This window comes from Rhododendron vialii, chromosome 2a (genome assembly GCF_030253575.1).
Source record: "Rhododendron vialii isolate Sample 1 chromosome 2a, ASM3025357v1".
Taxonomy (NCBI): domain Eukaryota; kingdom Viridiplantae; phylum Streptophyta; class Magnoliopsida; order Ericales; family Ericaceae; genus Rhododendron; species Rhododendron vialii.
Window position 1 is genome coordinate 18,108,926 of NC_080558.1, and position 18,229 is coordinate 18,127,154.

At 38.4% G+C, this 18,229-nt stretch overlaps 3 protein-coding genes across 3 annotated transcripts; all 3 read right to left on the bottom strand.

Moving 5' to 3' along the window:
* Nucleotides 1-3,269: 3,269 nt before the first annotated feature.
* On the bottom strand, nucleotides 3,270-7,946 carry LOC131317241 (uncharacterized). Its single transcript, XM_058346803.1, has 6 exons — nucleotides 7,905-7,946; nucleotides 6,188-6,375; nucleotides 5,247-5,492; nucleotides 4,673-5,138; nucleotides 3,520-3,621; nucleotides 3,270-3,381 (listed from the first exon to the last, which is right to left on the bottom strand). Exons 1-4 carry the CDS (start codon nucleotides 7,944-7,946, stop codon nucleotides 4,754-4,756), a joined length of 861 nt encoding a protein of 286 aa, XP_058202786.1. The 3' UTR covers nucleotides 3,270-3,381; nucleotides 3,520-3,621; nucleotides 4,673-4,753.
* LOC131311644 (G-type lectin S-receptor-like serine/threonine-protein kinase B120) lies at nucleotides 7,886-14,278 on the bottom strand. The gene is made up of 6 exons (XM_058339172.1): nucleotides 12,753-14,278; nucleotides 12,248-12,570; nucleotides 11,858-12,071; nucleotides 11,138-11,375; nucleotides 10,890-11,037; nucleotides 7,886-8,543 (listed from the first exon to the last, which is right to left on the bottom strand). The coding sequence occupies exons 1-6, from the start codon at nucleotides 14,104-14,106 to the stop codon at nucleotides 8,232-8,234; spliced, it is 2,589 nt and encodes an 862-aa protein (XP_058195155.1). The 5' UTR covers nucleotides 14,107-14,278; the 3' UTR covers nucleotides 7,886-8,231.
* A 2,272-nt stretch (nucleotides 14,279-16,550) lies between these two features.
* Nucleotides 16,551-17,520, bottom strand: LOC131317242 (disease resistance RPP13-like protein 4). Its single transcript, XM_058346804.1, has 2 exons — nucleotides 17,250-17,520; nucleotides 16,551-17,161 (listed from the first exon to the last, which is right to left on the bottom strand). Exons 1-2 carry the CDS (start codon nucleotides 17,518-17,520, stop codon nucleotides 16,551-16,553), a joined length of 882 nt encoding a protein of 293 aa, XP_058202787.1.
* Nucleotides 17,521-18,229: the final 709 nt, after the last annotated feature.

The following is an 18,229-nucleotide window of genomic DNA, read 5'->3' on the forward strand; positions in this document are numbered from 1 at the left end:
ACACAACTTTAGGTTTCTACGTTCTCCGACTAGCCATGGCGACAAAGATGGTCTCCAACGTAATGAAGGGCGAGTTTGAGTAGCAATGATAGTCTAAAAAGGGCTTTGGTGTTTTAAGATTTGTAAACTTCGAATAACAGGAATAGGGCTTTTTCCCTCGAGTTGTTGTGTGTGTAATTTGAAACTAAATTATTTGTTTGTTTGTTTGTTTGTTTTGACCGACCTGGAGGTGGCACATGCAACCTCCCCCGCCATTGCAAAAGTATTAGCAAATGCCCGTGCCTAAAGGCATGCGCAAATGTAATTAGGCATAACTTACAATGATTATCTTGCTCTACTCTACAAACATGTACTAATAGTTAAGTATTTGTCCCCGTGTTTAGTGGAGGTGGTGTTTGTCCTCCCCTCAAATTGAACATTTACATAATTTAGAATTACTTCTCAAGACCAATCAATGAGCAATTACAAACTTTTAGAATAAAGCAACAAAAGGTTAGACCACGAACAAACTAAACAAACACCAAAATTTTGGCATATTAGAAACATCCCTTCCCATTCTTATTTTGAAGCCAACACTCAAAGCATTACAATTGCAACTTCAAATAACAAATGCATGCCAAGGAAACAATCTTAGTAAGCTAATTGCTTCACATAAGTAGAATGGGAGCCAAACGCTAGTCCATATAGGTAAAAACCCACGACCTAAACGACCAAAACTAACCTATGAGGTGAATGTTCTTCTATTGAGGTTCATTGATGACTTGGAATCATCAATCAAAACGGTTCTTGGCAAAGGCTTTTTTATCAAACAGGTAGTGATCAGTTAATGTGTTGTGACTTGTTGCAACTCATTTTAGTACCATTCAAAAAGTAAATGGGCTTGTTGTGAGTAAACATGTTCATGAATACACATGCTCAATGGAGTACATGAAGATAGGAAAAAATTATTATAGAAGAAACCAAAATCATTGTCTGCCTCCTTCACTATAGGCAAAACCCAAAAGAATACGAAAGAAGAATACGAAAGAAAAAGTCTGAACCAAAAAAATGTGTACCTCAATGTTCCGATGAACCTTTTAGGTAATGACCTACAGCAAGAAAAAACCAAACATCAAAAAATGACCAAATCACAGCCCTTTATAATGCTATTGAGATAGTTTGTGAGACTGACATTTTATTATTCCTCCCTCCCTTGTTATGTAGATAGCAGAGTTGCAGTTCTGGCTACTCATAGGTGAAAGGATTATCATGAGCTAGCTACTGGCTTTTAACTCTACTACACTAATTGTAAAAGATGATAGCTTAAAAGTGTCATTGAACGGGATCTATGGTGCTGTCATTAAAAGTCTAAATGTTAAAATATCTATAAAGATTGCTTTTTAAACGTAATTAAAAGTAAAAGATGACAATTGTGAAACATCATTAAAGTGCTTTAAAACAGTCAAGAGATGACGTTACAGCGTAATTAAAAAGTCAAAGATCACAGTTTTCTGTCTTTTATCCTAAAAAAATAACAATTCTAGTTCCAGATCATAATCATTAAAAACAATTAAAAAGATACAAGCATCCACTAATGAATAAAGAAGTATACATTGATAAATAAAAAATTAAAATATGCTCTGGTGCACAAGGTGTTCATGTATCTTTCAACCCGAAAAGTACAAAATACAAAATACAAATAAATGACCCCCTATAACTATTCACTTATTCCAGCTTGAAGGTTGAAACTCTTCTATGGCATTATAGCTCCTCTTCACTACAGGAAAATACTTATTAGTTGTACATACACTCTTCTTTTTTAAGCAGTTTTCATGCGTACTATATCACAAGGGATAAACACGAGAGCACAAAGGAAAAACTACCATCACAAGTTAGAGATCCATACCACAACAATCCAGGTTTCACACTTATTGACTTCAACAAATTAGATCCCTCAGGGAAAAGCCTATGCCAGATCCAGATCTAACGCTGACGCTTGGGCCTCAACCCCAACAGCAATGGAAATTCGAGATGCAGTCTTTGCAATGGCCCCTTGAAAGGCACCTGGACTGTTAAAACAGAAAAACATTATAGGAAGAGAAAAAACTCAACATCATTCCCGATCTGTATGGTGCTTAAACTTTACTTGCGTAACTTATTTCCTCACCATAACTAATCCAAAGTAATGGAACCAAAAAAATGACGCTAAATGACACATGTGTTTCCATTAATTATAAATAAAGCTGACAAGTATAGTAGAGGCATTTGGAATTAGAAGTTGAAGTGCAAGTCAAATGTGGAAGGGATAGCAAAGCTGCAAAAAGAAGCAACCACACCAAGTTGAGTGACAAGTGCCTCTACCATATGCAATAATGTCTAAGATGAAAAGTATGAATCAAAATCGTTCTGTTATTATCGTATGGGGCTTGGATAGGAGTAATTTGGACCACAAAACAACCTCAGTGAAAGTTAATCACTTTTTTCGCTATTGAAAACACTGTACCGATGCTAAAACCGAAAAAAAATTAGAAATTGTTGAGATGCATTGACTACAGTTTTTGGAAGATGCAAAGGAAAGAAGATCGAAAATGGATGCGAAGGAGAGGTTGAACTGCAACTAGGTGAGTAAAGGGAGGATAAAACAACGACCAAACCAATGTTGGGGTGATGGCTGCTGACCACGTCATATCCTATATTAAATATAGAATTTAAACTGAACTTTGAACTGGCTATGATGAACTCAGATATATCACACCATTTTATGGTTTTTGACTACATAGACTGTGTAAGGAAAATCATTTCCATCTATCAGGTGTGACTTGCACTGATCAAATGCTCAAACAATATTACAGGTTATTTTGCACGTCATAATTTGTTTCTTAGAACCCTAAAAGATCTAGAATTGGTGCACAGAGAAGTTGGAAGCATAAAAGGGGGTGAAAATGCAAATCAATGGTAGTCGATATAGGAAAGTGATGTCTACTAACCACGAAACAAGTCAATAAATTGAGGTTAGTCAACTCAAAGCTACACAAAAATGCAAATCAATGGTAGCCAGTGAACTGCTACAATATGCAGGATAGCTAACATGAATGGTCTAAAAGGGCTCTTTAAGTATTCATAGCATGATCTCCATCACTGGTCCTTGAGACAACCTAAACTCTCTCAAAATTCCTTTAGTTGAACAACTTGCACGGCTTCATGAAATGGAACTCCAAAGAAGATGATAACAGAACTCTAGGAAGCAAGCTCACGAATACACTTATTAACACATACCAGTTCCATGGCAATACTTCCACATTTTTTCTATTGTTGCTCAATATTATTGTTCGCTACAAGTATCATCAAAGATGAGATTACACCCACTGCCCCACATGAAAAGGATGCCACAAGAGGGTCCAGCTGAATTATTTGAGAAAAACAAGTGGAATTAGAAAATAATCCATTGACACAAAAGGTGTAATCTACTGAAACAATAAACCAAGGCAATCCTAAACGGTAGCACTGTCATTATAGATGTTCATAAATGCTATAACCCACTTTTTGATCTTGAGGTACATAACGCCTTCTATCTGAGGAGGGAGCTTCACTGTCCGGCTCCTCAAGAATGATGCTAGGATCGGCCGGCTCATCCTCAGAATCCTAAAAGAAAACAAGAAAAAAAAAGTGTAAATTTATAAAAGAAAATGATAAGTGCGAAAATCATTTCAACAAATGTTGTTGAAGTCGGTCGGAAAGTAATTTACCATGAAAATCCAACCATTATTACATAGGTATAGTCCATGGGATTAGACAAACGGAATGGCACTTTACCATAGGTTTTATCCAAAGCCAATCAAGTTTAATTTTGATAAGTGTAGATTTCTTCTTGTAGATCAAAACTTCGGCTGGCAATTAATCAAAGCTTTTAATTAGAGAGAGATGATCATGTGAGAATGATTAAATTTGCATGTAAGCAAATTTGTTCACTTACTGCATCTTACGAGGCTATCATGCAATAAGGTTTACCAATATACTAAAATGGAGCATCTATGGTGCGACTTTTCCAAGGCCTGCGGGAGAAAATGACTTCTTTGACTTATTTCTAAATCAACTTGGGCATCAAACCTACTAGTACAGCGGTCACCCAATTGCTGGTAGATTTGTATTCTCAGAATTACAGAAAGGGAGCATTTACCAAGAACTAGCCACTAGCCCACTAGGTTCATTGAGATTAATGATATAAACATATGGTATAACAAGGGTTGAATTGTTACTAAAAGCATCACAAGCACCACAAGTCTGCTAACTTGATGAATCAAGTTCTGATCACGAACTTCAAACCATATTGCACCGTATAATAAAGGTCCAATTAGAGTTAACAATGACATTAATCTGCAAACTGAAAGTTCTGGAATCTTTCTGCGCACAAAATTATAATACTAGACTTCAAATCACATTTCAAACTTTCTAGAATGAATTCTTCCCTTCGCACCAAGCAAAGATGCCTAGTTTGTTACGATCGTTGACTAGATGGAAATAACAACAGGTTCTACAGTCAAATTAAGGTCAATTATGAGTCTAAAGCAACACACTTCATAATTCAAGATTTGCTATCAGTCTGCACATATTATCTTTCCTCCCAGCCATGCAGAGAAAACTTCAAATAAAACAAAATGCCAAAAAAGGATGTGAAATGAACCATGCATTTTACCTGGTGAGGAGCTGAGGAGGGCGTACCAGGGGAAGCACAAACTGAGAATCCCCCAATCCTAGGGCTTGTACCAGCCAAGTTTTAGACTTGCAACTGCAAAGGTTCAGTTCTACCACAATAACCTGCTTCATTGTTGGCCGCAATATCATCAGGTCCATCAACCTTCTTCTTCTCATACTTAGCCAGCCCTTCACCCCAACCAAGACGTGGCCTCTTCTTAGCACTTGTTTCTTCAGATGGGGCAACAGCTGATGTAGCAAAGGCAACAACATCACCTGAAGGGGACTGCACTGGAGTGACATTCCCCATCTGAGCTTCAGCCCTTGCTTCACTGGAATCCACACCCATGCTCTTTGAGCTGCTCGAATTGCTTAAACCAGACCCACCGGGAGCACATACTCTCCGATCAGGCCCATTTAAGAGGCTTCCAATCAATCGATCCCAGCGAATTTTCACTCTTAAATCTCTGGCCTGTACCCAAGCCATTGACACCACCACTCTTATAATGATCCCATGTGTTTACAAAATCGGAATGAGGATATGAGAGTTCACTGTATTTACACCATCAACTGACCTCTGATCGCTCACGTCAAGTGGCCTGCTGAGGCCGTTTGGGGACTCACCATTTTTCCGAGAGTGACACTTCTGGTCTTTTTGGCTGAAAGATCCCCGATTTTCCCTGCCACTCCTGCTATACTTTCCATCTGCACGAGTATCAGATGGCCGGGAACTCTCATCTACAATCTTCTCGTTGGACTGAGATCGCGTGAAACCATGCCCAGATTCTTCAGAATAGAGGTGCCAACCCTGATTACATGACCTTCAACAGATGACAACAAAAGAAAAAAAATTTAAAAAGAGAAAGATACCAATAACATCACTTAAGCAAATGACTTCTTCCATAAACCACAAAAGATAGGCATTTCTCATGGAAACACAAGCCCCCGATCTCAATAAACCGAGTACAAGCATGAAAACTCCAGATCTAGAGGATTACACTGTAAAAAAAACATAACCAACCAAAACCAGCACAAGATAGTACACGCATACATGAAGAGGAGAAAAAAGAAGAATAGCTGGGTAAGAACAAAATAATTCCTCAATCTGAACTGTAACCAAGGCTTCCATAGAAAAAAAAAATAGTTGATTTTAAGATTGGGGCCAAAATATTAACTGAAAACCCTAGATTTGGGAAAGCATCACGACCAAAAACAATCAGCTCATCTATACATGTGTATAACAAAAGAAAGTCAAATAAAGTACGTAGGATATCTGTTTCTAGGGCTTCCATAAGCAAAAATATGATCTGAAACTTGGGCCCAAAATCAGAAAGAAGTAAACTGGGCAAAAAATACCATAAACAATGACACATGTTTCAAAACCAAAGAAAGTCAAATCCCTAGGATATCTGTTTCTAGGGCTTCCGTTGAAAAACAAGAATCCAAAAAATGGTGCTCAGCATCAGAAACGATAACCTAGAACTGTTACAAAAAACGATTCAAAGGACTGACTCACCCGGAGGTCTGCTGCGAAACTCGGACGATCCCGACCGACAGAAGTCGCCGTCGCGGCCGCCGCCATGGTGAGGCATTCAGCGACGGCCTCTCGTGTTGCTGCTGCTTCCTCTCCTTGAAGAAGTCCTTCCGATCCCACGGCAAAGGCTCCGGCGGCAAGAAAGTCCACCACTCAATCGCATCGGCCCACTAGCCTTAGCCCAAGCCCAATCCAACCGATTCTCAACACCACAACGCCGAAAAACCACGCAAACCGAACAAACCTTCGAAACTGGGATGTCTTTATGGTTTCAGGAAACGAAACGAGAGGTTCCGCTTAAGAAGCCACCGATTCGACCGCACGGCACCAATCACGGACGAAACCCTAGGGTTTCGTGGGGAAGAATGGAGGGCGAAGATAAGGAAGGTTGAGGTATGGGGGATTTGTAGGGTTTGGGGGGTGCCCTAGGGGGATTAGGGTTTGGAGAAGGAGCGTAAGTCGGTATGGTCTGATCTTGTTGAGTTTTTGTGTGTGAAGAGAGAAGATTTCCTTTTGGTTTGGGGCGTAGACTAGAGAGAGAGAGAGAGAGAGAGAGAGAGAGAGATTGTTTTGTGACTCAACGGCTATCTTCTTTCGCGTTCGAAAAAATTAACAAAACGAATATTGGGTTTTCTTTCGAGATTATTCTTTTCACACCCTGCAATGAAAAATCTCACTTTTCCATCACCTTCTTTTTTAGTCCTACCGTGTATTTATTGTTGATTTGAACCGTTTATCTTATAGATCTCACATAGTAATTTATTCATGCAAAAAATAAACTTAATCGGATATCGATAAGAATATCAAAAATTGAATTTTGCTTTGTAAAATAAACAGTTTATCTATATTATTATTGACAGAAATCAAATCTTCTATTTTATAAACTAAAATTCAAATCTTGATATATCTATCGACTTTTGATGAAGCCGATTTTTTGTATGGCAATACTATACTGCGTGTCTTATAGTATGAACGGTTCATATTATAATAATAAAAGCTCGGTGAGGTCTATAATGGACGGTGGTAGAAAAGTGGAGTTTTTATACCGGCGGTATATAGAATTTATTCTCTTTTTTATCGGAACACGAGAGAGAGAGAGAGCGCGGGGGGAGGGAGGGGTAGAAATTGTTATCTTTTTTTTCCTTCTGTCTTTTTTGTATCCATATTTTCTTCTTTTTTAATGATAATTCAATTTCTATTCTGTTTACTGAAGAACATGAAATCTGTTTTACTAAATCACATGAAATTTTTCCCAACTCTCTATATATACAAGAGATATACAGGGTGCTCAGTAGTGGAAAGAAATCTGTTAAATAACATATTAAATTTAAACACTCGAGCGTTCGAGCCTTTGTCATCTAATCCAATTATTCCTAAATTCAATAAGATTTAAACACCAAACCCAAGATTGGGTAAGTTGAAATCAATGCATGCGTAGGCCTGTGCATAGAATTAGAAATAGAAATCTGTCTAAAGTTGGAAATAAAAACTATTACCAAATTGTTCCAATATCAATATGACACAATACACAATTGAAAATAGCAAAAGGATAACATGATTCGTATCTTGATTTGGAAAGTATAAGCATATAATCGTTAGCATATGTTTAACCAAAAATGTCATGTCAATCAAATGACAACAATGTATGCTAATCAATCATTAGCATACGTTTACATTTGCAGTAATCAGTCTTGCCTACAAGTGTTGTGCACGCCTTCGCTACGAAGGAGGAGAACAACATACCATTCCAGTAGATTCTTAAAAAAGTTCGTCAATAAACCTCCTATATATTGTTATGAGTGCTTGTGCCAAGTCTGCAACCTTCCAAAACACCGAGTTGCTGCTAGCAACGGAAGACGGGAAAAGAGAGAGAAAGAGAAAGTAGTAAAAAAGCTATTGACACTTGTTCTGCACACATATTACACGGGTGCAGAACCACCACGCACTGCGCCAAGTGTATATGACAGGCCCTCAATGATATGAGTGCTTGTGCCAAGTATGTGTAACTAGCGCAATCGAAAAATACTCATCTACCAATAATAGAACTAATTGTCAAATCATTTGAGGAAGGAATATCATTGCATGTCTTCAACACCTCTAGGTCGCCAGATCTCCTCATTGAAGTAAATGTGGGCTGCCTAGGCATCGGCAATATTGTGGCATTTTCACTCTCCAACATCAAAACTACAGATGACATATTTGGCCTCTGAGTTGCCGAGTCCTGCACACATAACATGGCTACATGTATGCATCTCATCACTTCATTTTGGAAGTATGAGCTTTTGATGGAAGGATCAATCAACTCCATTGCTCTTCCCCCATCCCATAGATCCCATGCCTGAAATCATTTCAAAAACTAAAATAAAAAGTCTATTTGGTATGTTATAATTTCGTTATTTTATACCTAATAGAAAATTTTATGTTACCCTAACACCAATACATCGGGAAGGGTATCAATTTTCACTCTATCAGAGTTAAACCCACAAGTTCTAGGGCTGTAAACGAATTGAATCGAGCCGAACCCTGTTAAGTTCGGCTCGAGATCGTTAAGGTATGAGTTCGGCTCGAGTTCGATTCGAGCCTGAACAACTTGGCTCGAGTTCGGCTCGTTAAAATTTTTCAAGGCTCGGGTTCGGCTCGGTTGGGTTCGTTAAGATACTAGTCTGGCTCGAGTTTGGCTCGGATTCGGCTCGGGTTCGATTCGAACTTGAACATCTTGGCTCGAGTTTGGCTCGTTAAACTCAAATGAATCGAGCCGAGCCGAATCTAAGCTCGAATGGAGCTCGTCAAGACTCAGGTTTGATTCGGCTCAGCTCATTAAACTCAAGCGAACCCAAACTCTCTCATTGATCGTATAGAATTTGGGAGAAAAATAAGTATTGAATTATATATACAACCTTAAAAATTTTCACATTTACAAATAGATCCCTATTGAATTATTAGTTAAATTTAAGTATAGGTTCGCGAACCTAACCGAGCCGAATACCGTTAGGCTCAGGTTCGGCTCATTTACGGAACGAGCTTAGAATTGAGGTTTAGGTTCAGTTCGTTTAGCAGACGAATCGAACTCGAACGAGCTCTTACCGAACCGAGCCTCGAACAGTTCGCGAATGGCTCAGTTCATTTACGGCCCTAACAAGTTCGTTGTACTTACTGTGCAACTACACAAGCACTCAATCAATTGTTCCAATACCCTTTCGGTGTCTTATCAATTTCTATTCTTTTATTAATTTCCTTTTGGATACAGCACGAGAACAAGAACACAAGACTTAGCAATTACACAATAACATCAAAGGATTGCATAGTTCAGAGTAAGGTGAAAATTATTCCACAAATGAAGATCGATAGATGAATGAAAGACTGAAAGAGGATAATGCAAGAGCTAGTTGCACAGACAAAGGAATATTGGGGGAATAGGGCCATGGCCAACCCCAGGTCCTTAAAGACACATAAACATGTATCCTACAATTCTTAATACACTAAACTAGAAACTTAACCAAAAACTTCAACAAATCTTCCACACTTTAAACTATTTTAAATACTTTAAGTACGATTTCTATATTTTATCCAGATTTTTTGTCTTAAAAATCATGTCATTTTTTGAATTGAAAGTGTTCTTAAGTTTACAAGGCTCATTAAATGGCTGGCCTCTTTAGTTTTTTTCTTTCAAGACGATAGAATATTGTTAATGTGTTAGTATTTAATTTGTTAAATTACTGCGATAATCAACCTCTTGTTCATAGGAGTTGAACCCTACACCTTTGGAGGCTTGGAACGCTACAAAACCATTGAGCCGAACGCCCAAACCCCAAGGTTGTAGGCCTCTTTAGTTAGTCTAGTAGGAATTCTTGTTGGTCCTTTTGCTTTTAGAAGATGTAGATCCTTACGATGGTAACACTCACCTAAGGCCTCAAGGGCCCCAAGGGTTCATACTTCATACTATATATGGAATGGACGGCCCAATTAACAAATTGGCTCAAAAGTACCCAATCATTACAAATGATTAGAAACTACTATTTGCCAAATCCTCTCCAGTAATTGTCCGAAACAGTTGTTGGAGGTATCTTACAAATGTAGATCCCACAAGGATATTCTTGCCGGTAAGACTATGTTGTATTGTGAGAAAAATGTGGACTGATAGGAATAGTAATTGGAGAGGATCCCATCCCTTCATAATTATAGGCCGAGTTGACTTCGAGAGAGAAAAGTTTTATTCAAAAAGGACTTGTTTCGCAAATTGTTGGGGCAAATTTTCTAAGAACAACGTGTTTATTAATAAACACTAACAAGATGTTTTCTAATTCTAAAGAATTATTAATCAATTGGGTTTAGTTCAGTTGGTCACTCTTGTACATTCCTCATTTAGAGGTCAAGGAGTGAAATTTTGGCAAAAGGCAAGAATCGATAACTTTTTCCCTTAGAAGGGCTCTTCTTTGCTTTCTTTGTTTCTCCCCTTTGATGGACTCATTTCTCGTATTGGTTGAGTTGTTGGGCTTCATTATCTTGTTAACTCTCATCCCATGGTCTGTATTTTGTATTATATATAAATGATGTAAATGATCAGAAGATTTATTTTCGGACATGAATGAAATAAAAAGTTGTTATTTCACTCTTAATGTTACCAAAATGAAGATAGAAACTAAAATTCAACAATAAAATCAGAGAGCATAGTCTTCAAACTTACGTATCCAATGATGTTTGAGTATTCAGGTGAATGAAAGCTACTATTCCGCCGGCCGCATACAATCTCTAATAGTAGTATCCCGAAACTATAGACATCGGATTTGATAGAAAACAAGCCTTCCATTGCATACTCAGGAGCCATATAACCGCTGCATTTAGAAAATAATATGCAAAATCCAAGTGAAAATTTATGTAGTGAAATCAGTAAGCCTTCGTATGTAAAAAAAAAAAAAAAAAACTTTAACTTACTATGTGCCAACAACTCGGCTTGTACTTGCTTCATTTTCGTTTCTCCCAAACATTTTGGCCATACCAAAATCAGAGATTTTTGGATTCATTTCTTCATCCAGCAAAATATTACTAGCTTTTAAATCTCTATGAATTATCCGAAGTCTTGAATCCCGGTGAAGATAAAGGAGTCCACGTGCAATCCCTTCAATAATTGTATAGCGCTTTCTCCAGTCTAATTCTGCTTGCCTAGTCTGATCTGTCAAAATTGGTAGAGCTTAATTACATCTCATATTTGGGACCTGTTTGGGAGGCAGAATGTGCATTGTGATTGTGCATTTTCCTACTTTTTTTGTTTGGGAGTGTAGTGTGAGAATGGATTCTCGATCTCACAATGCATTATGAAAACTACACTTTAGAGGCACAATCTGAGAACTAATTAGATTTTTCATTCTCATTTTGGATTATCTTCCTCAATTTATAATCTATTTTGGGCATTTATCCTTAAATGACCGATTCATAATCTATTTTGAATATTATCCTCCCGAACACTACTCTGTTGCAAAATTTATTATGCTCTCCCAAACACTCTACCATATTCATAATTTATTCTGGCCACAATCCAAAATCAATAACTCACAATCCAAAATGAAAAATGCAAAAATAATTCGGTTCCCAAACGGACCCTTAGGATTAACAAGGAAAAAAGAAGAAGAAAAGATCATGGTGAAATTAACTAACCAAAGAGGAATTTATCCAAGCTTTTGTTAGGCATGTATTCATAGAGCAACATTCTTTCTTCACCCTCTATGCAGCAGCCTACAATCCTGACTAGATTTATGTGCTGCAGTTTTTTAATTAAAATGATCTCATTTTTGAACTCCTCCAAACCTTGTCCTGACTTCCTTGAAAGCCTCTTCACTGCAACTATTTCTTCTCTCCCTGATAGTTTTCCCTGCAAAAATAAAAAAACTCATACAAGCAGGGTTTTTTTTGTCATAAAAAGTTGGTAGTTTTATTTTTATTTTTATAATTCTCAACATAGGAAACTTTTTTAATTAGAATATTGATTTTGATGGCAAGGGTGTTTGGCACGTCGAATAAATTAATCCTAGGACCGAAAAAATTTACCTTGTAGACAGGGCCAAATCCTCCTTGTCCGAGCTTGTTTTCATCAGAAAAGTTGTTAGTAGCAGCGGCTACATAACTAAAGCTGTATAGCGATAACTCTTGTCCATTTCCTTGCTGCCCTCCAATTCCAAGCTCGTTCGACCCTGAAAAATCCGTCGAATATTCTCTACTTCTTGAGCCGATTGTTGGGATCCGATTGCTTGAAATTCTACGTTTTGAGTTTGTTTTGAACCTCCAAAGTATCCAAATAGATACGCTAATGAAGAATATTCCTATCACCGCGAGTAAAATTATCAACAGCTTGGAAATCTTTCTTTTGTTACCTATAAATTTGGAGAGGAACAGGAACAATGTTAGAAACAAAATCTACCGCTAGAATCCATGATCGGAGATTTCATAGTTTACTTTTCTCAAATTTTTCCATCTAAGAAAAAATACGTAAGTTCTAAAAATTTAAAAGATTTTCTGAAATTACACTAACAGCAATTAAAATTCAAAATTCGACCTAATTCGGAATGAGCGACGCGAATGTATAGATCGTTTCCGCCATCAACAAAGCGCTGCATGTCGACCAAATCCCCGCTCCACACCATGCAATTGATTCCGCTAACAAACGCATACGCGTGACACGAACAATTCTTCAAACAATTCTGTCTGCATTCATCGATTTTCTCTACCATCACCAAGCTCGCGAAATCCGGTAACTTCGCCCCCTCGATCTTCAAAAACCCGTCTACCGGTTCCCCCTCCGCCACCCCAATTTCACTACTAATATTTTCACACCCTAAGTTCGTCCTTCTAACACACCCACCTGACCAATTTTCTCCCTCCCATTCACTCTCATACTTAGGTACAAACCCTTTTAGGCAGCTGCATATGGGTTTTCCCATCACATTACACATCCCATATGCACCACACCTATTGTACACTTCGCAATCGTTACTCGGCTGCAATTGCACAGTGCTCCATTTGCTTGTACCTTCATCCCATCTCAACTGCTCTTCAATCCCATCCGGACGTATTCGAAACCTCGTTAGATCAGAGGCGTTCGGCAATGTGTATGTGAAATAGAACGTACCGCTGTTTTCCTTAATAAGCTTAAAACCGTATGAATAGAGAGTCCTCATCGTTGGAACGCCAGTGAAAATTATTCCATTCCAGTGGCCGCTTCTCCAATGCCGATTTAAACCGTCCCATATCACTATCTGTGGCGACCCACGTGGATCGATCCCCATTGAGTATTTTCCAATCGAAGGATCATCTTCACTTTTCCAAGAAGTGAAAACACCCTCATCCAATTGGACATCGATGTAGACTTTCATATCAGGGAGAAACGTATCTGTTGGATCATCAAAACTCTGCCAAATGGCCTTTCCTTGATCACCGATGATTTCACTGCCCGAGAGAATTAGGTTCCCAGTGTCCATGAGAATCGCGGTGGAAGTTGAATTCCCTGGTACAGCCCGGAATTTCGTAGACCAGATTTGATTCCCATATCCATCTCGAACCATTAGATTACCGGCGTTTCCAACTGTTAAAATTCCAAACTCGCTCGAAATGGGACTCTCTCTGTTTGCCACCCAAACAACTGATTGAATTTCAGTTTCATTATACCAAATTCCAACGTACCGGGATACCGAATTCCCAGGACTAAAGAAACCAAGCACAAATTTTTGGCTTGGAGAGGTAATTGTTTCACCATCTCTAATAATCTGGCCCTGTGTTATACTGTTAGCCCCATAACAGAACAATGAAAAATAATAGAAAACAGAAATCAAAGAGTAGAAAAATACACTGTTATGGGTACTTCTGGGTCTAATTCCCATTTTTCCCAAACACTGGATTTCTAGACATTTCATCTGGAAAACATAAATGAATTTGAAGGGGGCATCATTTTCAGTGAATTTAATTCAAAGACTAAAAAAATAACCTGGATTTCGTGTTGAAGATTCTTACTCCGTTTGACTAGCCCCACTTTGTCATTGTTGTCTTGTCTCTTATTTAAAAAGGAAAATGATATTGACACTCCAAAAATTGATGGAGGCACTCCAAAAAAACAAAGGAAAAAACCAATAGAAACAAAATGAGAGGCTGACTTTGATGGGTCCAGAAAAGAATACTGGTTCTCATATGTTATTAGCATAGTCTGAAAGCATTTAATTTTTCAAATGTAGGTGGAAATAATATTTACTGAATTTGGAAGAAAAGCAAATGAATATAAATGCAGGGCAGCTCAGTGTAATCTGTAGCACTTGGAGATAGATATCAATTTAATTTTGGTTGATTTTAGGTCAGATTGTCTTTGCAAGTTTAGTTGACTTGGCATTTATGACGTGATGATGCCAGCTAACGTGAATAATGAGCTGGAACAATAAATTCATTTGTACCTAACTTTATGATGGAGGTTAGTAGTAAATGGGAAATTCCAGTTAGATCATTGTAATAGTTGATCTCCTTTAGTGGTTCAATGTGACATTGACATTTCGATGGCCATGAACCCTTTCAAACTAAGGAAATGATGATTGACTACTTGTTTTTAAAATCACTAAAGTCTGTTCACACAGACAATGCATACACTGATTCCGCACTGATTTTAATGTGGGGTCTACTATAAGTCCCACAGAAACGATCCGAGTGATTCATTAAATGTAAAATATTTTTTCAAAAGCTCTCTCGATAAACCAGCTCAATTCGATATCTATAGGTGCTCGATCCAATCATTTAACTTTTCATACACCTATATGTGTCAGATTGAGCTGATTTTTTGCAAGTGCCTTTGAAAAAATATTTTACATTTAATGAACGATTTGAATTGTTTGTGTGGGACCCGTGGTGGGTCTCATATTGAAATATGTGCAGAATCTGTGCGTGGATTGTCAATGTCAATAGCACATTTGGTTTAGAATATGGCAAGAAATTCATTAATATAATGAACTTCCAGCGAACCCACTGGTGCAGCTATTTTCTTGATAATTTGGATCAGCTTACGCGCAGCCCGACTATTGGTCTACTAGCGGGAGGCTCCAAATAAAGTTAGAGCAAAATTATGTATGAGCCGGTGCAGCGATGACGCAATACGACTATACAGATAACATGTTGCATACAAGACAAGCAAAGTCGGCATCCTTGGGGTGATCTCGTCCAATAGACGCACCACCGAAGAATGACAAGGCACCGCCTAGAAGGGAAAATGCATGTCATCTGAAGAAGAAAAACTGCAAACGGTGGTTTCACTTGCAGCAACTTGCTCCGTAAAATCGAATAGATCAAACAACAACCAAGCGCCGGGCACCCTACGTAGATAAGCGGTCTTTCTGTTGGAGTGTCCGATCTGTGGACTCTCAACCTTCCTCCATGGGAATCTTTTGTTGAATACTACCTCTCAACTTTTGGCAAAAAAAACCTGATAATCTGAAGATAATTACTACATACTAGTCACAAATTTAAGTGGAGATAGGTCTTACAACTGAAATGGTCTCAAAGGAAAAATAACAAAAAGGATTAACTCCTAACATTCACCATAAGAAGGTGAAAGAAGAACATTTTATTTTTACAAAGGACTCAACAATAAACGTTTCTTAATGAAGAGAATTGGCACGCCACATAACATAATTTGATCTGCTGTTATTACAATCACTTAGATTTTGCTGGTTTTTTCATCCACACTCCCTGTTCGTCACGCGGGGAAAATGTGAGCTTTGGGCATCTTACTTTCTCCAAGTAAATCAACTTCGGAAACTGTTCCATCAATTCCTCCCTCCAACCCATCTCTAAGTTGTTCAAGAACTTAAGCCGCAAAATCTCAACTGTCCACTCCTCCTTTTCTTGAACACAATATTTACCTAACTCCCGTAGTGTCCCTCCCTGGATATAAAGTTTCTTCAGTTTGTTATCCATTAGCCATTTGGGTGCATCAATATTAGGGAAACACTGAAGATCCAGTTTCTCCAGTTGTTGGAAGTTCTGGGCTTGCATCTGTGTTTGTCTTCAATGTAGAAGTCTTTCTGAAACAATTAGTTGGTACGTCCAGTGTACGCCAATTGCATCACTTCATGGTGGATGGTGTTGCCCTTGAATCTGCTTCATTATCAGCATTGCTACTTTCCCTGATATTAACCCCATTGGCTGGATTCTGGGTATCCGCACCGCCAGAATTCTGTTCGGTAGATTCTATAGCTGGTGTTATTTCACTGAGATTTTTCGCCATAGAATTGTTTTCTGATTTCTCCTGTGAATCTCCTCCCCATTCTATTGTTAGTGTGAGAAGCTTCTTTAATCAGTTGAGATCCCTTAGCTGAGAATCTCAAGGGAAGTCTTTCCGGCCAGTGAAAATGCTCAATTTCCTCAACTTTGGCAAGTCTGCCAAATCTTCAAGGGTACAAGAGTCTTTTTCTTTCCCCTCCAAATTCTCAACAACAAACCCCTTAAGAACTTCAAGTTCTAAGAGAGTGGAAATCTCCTTGGGCATGTTAACTAGCAAATAGCACTCTGACATGTCCAAGTGTGTCAAACTCTTAAGCAAGCCGATCTCTCCAGGAATTTTTTCAAGATTGGGACAGGCGCTGATATCCAATATCGTGATATTCATGAGGTTTGAAACAGAAGTAGGAAGATCCATAATTTGTGAAATTCTTTGGAGGCTTAGAAACATGAGATGCTTCATGTTTTTCAAGCCTTTTAGGAATTTGGTGTCCTCAACTTCAATATGGTGCCTTTGGGAGGTCTGCCACCTTCCCAAACAAAGAAGGTTGCTATTCTTCATCATTGCAAACAGCTCGGGCTTTTCAAAATCAAGAATTTTATGATCAACGTTGAACAACATGTGAACATTATCCATACCCTCTCCCTTCAGCTTTTCTCCCGCTAATAAGCATACACGGTAAGAAGAGGAGAAATTACCAGTATGTTTCCCCCCTGCATCAAAATCAAAAATTTAGCCCTTCTAGCAAGCGCAATCACGCAGCATGAACAAAAGGATTCATTTGGCATTTGTTAACCAAACAATCCGAAGTGCGCTTTTCAGAAATGGGCTCAATGAAGCCCTTTGCCATAAGCTCACTAAATACGTCGTTTGCCAATTCCTCTGCTGTTTTTTCAGTACCCTTAACTGGAGCCACAAAACCCTCTCCAGTCCACCAATAGAACATGAACGTCTTCTTTATGATCTCTTTTTCCGGGAAAGCAGAAAAACACAACAAACAAACCTTTTGTTTGTCACCGAGGCCAGCGTAAAGTGCCTTGAAATCTTGGAACTCAGAGCTGCGTGCAAGCATTTCATTCTTGCATAAATTGGGCAATTTGTTCAGAATTTTGCTCGCATGTGTCGCATTCCGTTTGTAGGATCACTGTGTGTAGAATCATTAGGACGATGGTTTCCATGGGGATCAGATTCAGAAGGGGAGCAAGGCTTGGGCTTGGATGGGATTTTTTGCTTTAGTTTCGTGACTTTCTTCTTCAATTCAATGAGATCTTCTTGAACATATGCTTCGATGGGACCCTCTGTGGGTCTATATATGCTGTGTTTGACCAAATCATCAAGGCTTTTGAATGTTTTGGAGGCCTCTTCGATTTGTTTGCGAATGTCAGGTCCATCCTTCAGATCAGCATAGGTCTTCTTCACATGGACGATATCTTTACCTATTTTATCAAATAACTGAAAAGTATGGTTCCTGTCGTCATTGCTTTCTAGAGGAGCTGGAGTGGTGTTGGACATGGTGGTGGAGGTGGTGATGGTGGCGGCGGCGGCAATATTAATAGGAAAGCAACAGAGGCTACCAGTGGCCTTTTGAACTTCCATGTTTTGCTTGGAATTAGCAGCATCAGTAGGGATAGAAGACGCTGATGATGAATGGCCATTCACTGATATGGTTAAATAAATTCGGAAGATAATATTATCACTGAAAATCCATCGAGACGTAATTTTATATATATATATATATATATATATATATATATATATATATATATATATATATATATATA

What these genes read in the sequence shown, in the direction of transcription:
- LOC131317241 (XM_058346803.1), bottom strand. Translation starts at nt 7,946, where the DNA reads ATGTTGTTCTCCTCCTTCGTAGCGAAGGCGTGCACAACACTT. An exon ending in CGAAGGCGTGCACAACACTT is followed by an intron (nt 6,376 to 7,904) that starts GTAGGCAAGACT and finishes GGCTAAGGCTAG; the next exon opens with TGGGCCGATGCGATTGAGTG. An exon ending in CTTGACGTGAGCGATCAGAG is followed by an intron (nt 5,139 to 5,246) that starts GTCAGTTGATGG and finishes GGTACAGGCCAG; the next exon opens with AGATTTAAGAGTGAAAATTC.
- LOC131311644 (XM_058339172.1), bottom strand. Translation starts at nt 14,106, where the DNA reads ATGAAATGTCTAGAAATCCAGTGTTTGGGAAAAATGGGAATTAGACCC. An exon ending in CTTGGATAAATTCCTCTTTG is followed by an intron (nt 11,376 to 11,857) that starts GTTAGTTAATTT and finishes CAATTTTGACAG; the next exon opens with ATCAGACTAGGCAAGCAGAA. An exon ending in AGCCGAGTTGTTGGCACATA is followed by an intron (nt 11,038 to 11,137) that starts GTAAGTTAAAGT and finishes TTCTAAATGCAG; the next exon opens with CGGTTATATGGCTCCTGAGT.
- LOC131317242 (XM_058346804.1), bottom strand. Translation starts at nt 17,520, where the DNA reads ATGCTTGCACGCAGCTCTGAGTTCCAAGATTTCAAGGCACTTTACGCT. An exon ending in TGAAAAGCGCACTTCGGATT is followed by an intron (nt 17,162 to 17,249) that starts GTTTGGTTAACA and finishes ATTTTGATGCAG; the next exon opens with GGGGGAAACATACTGGTAAT.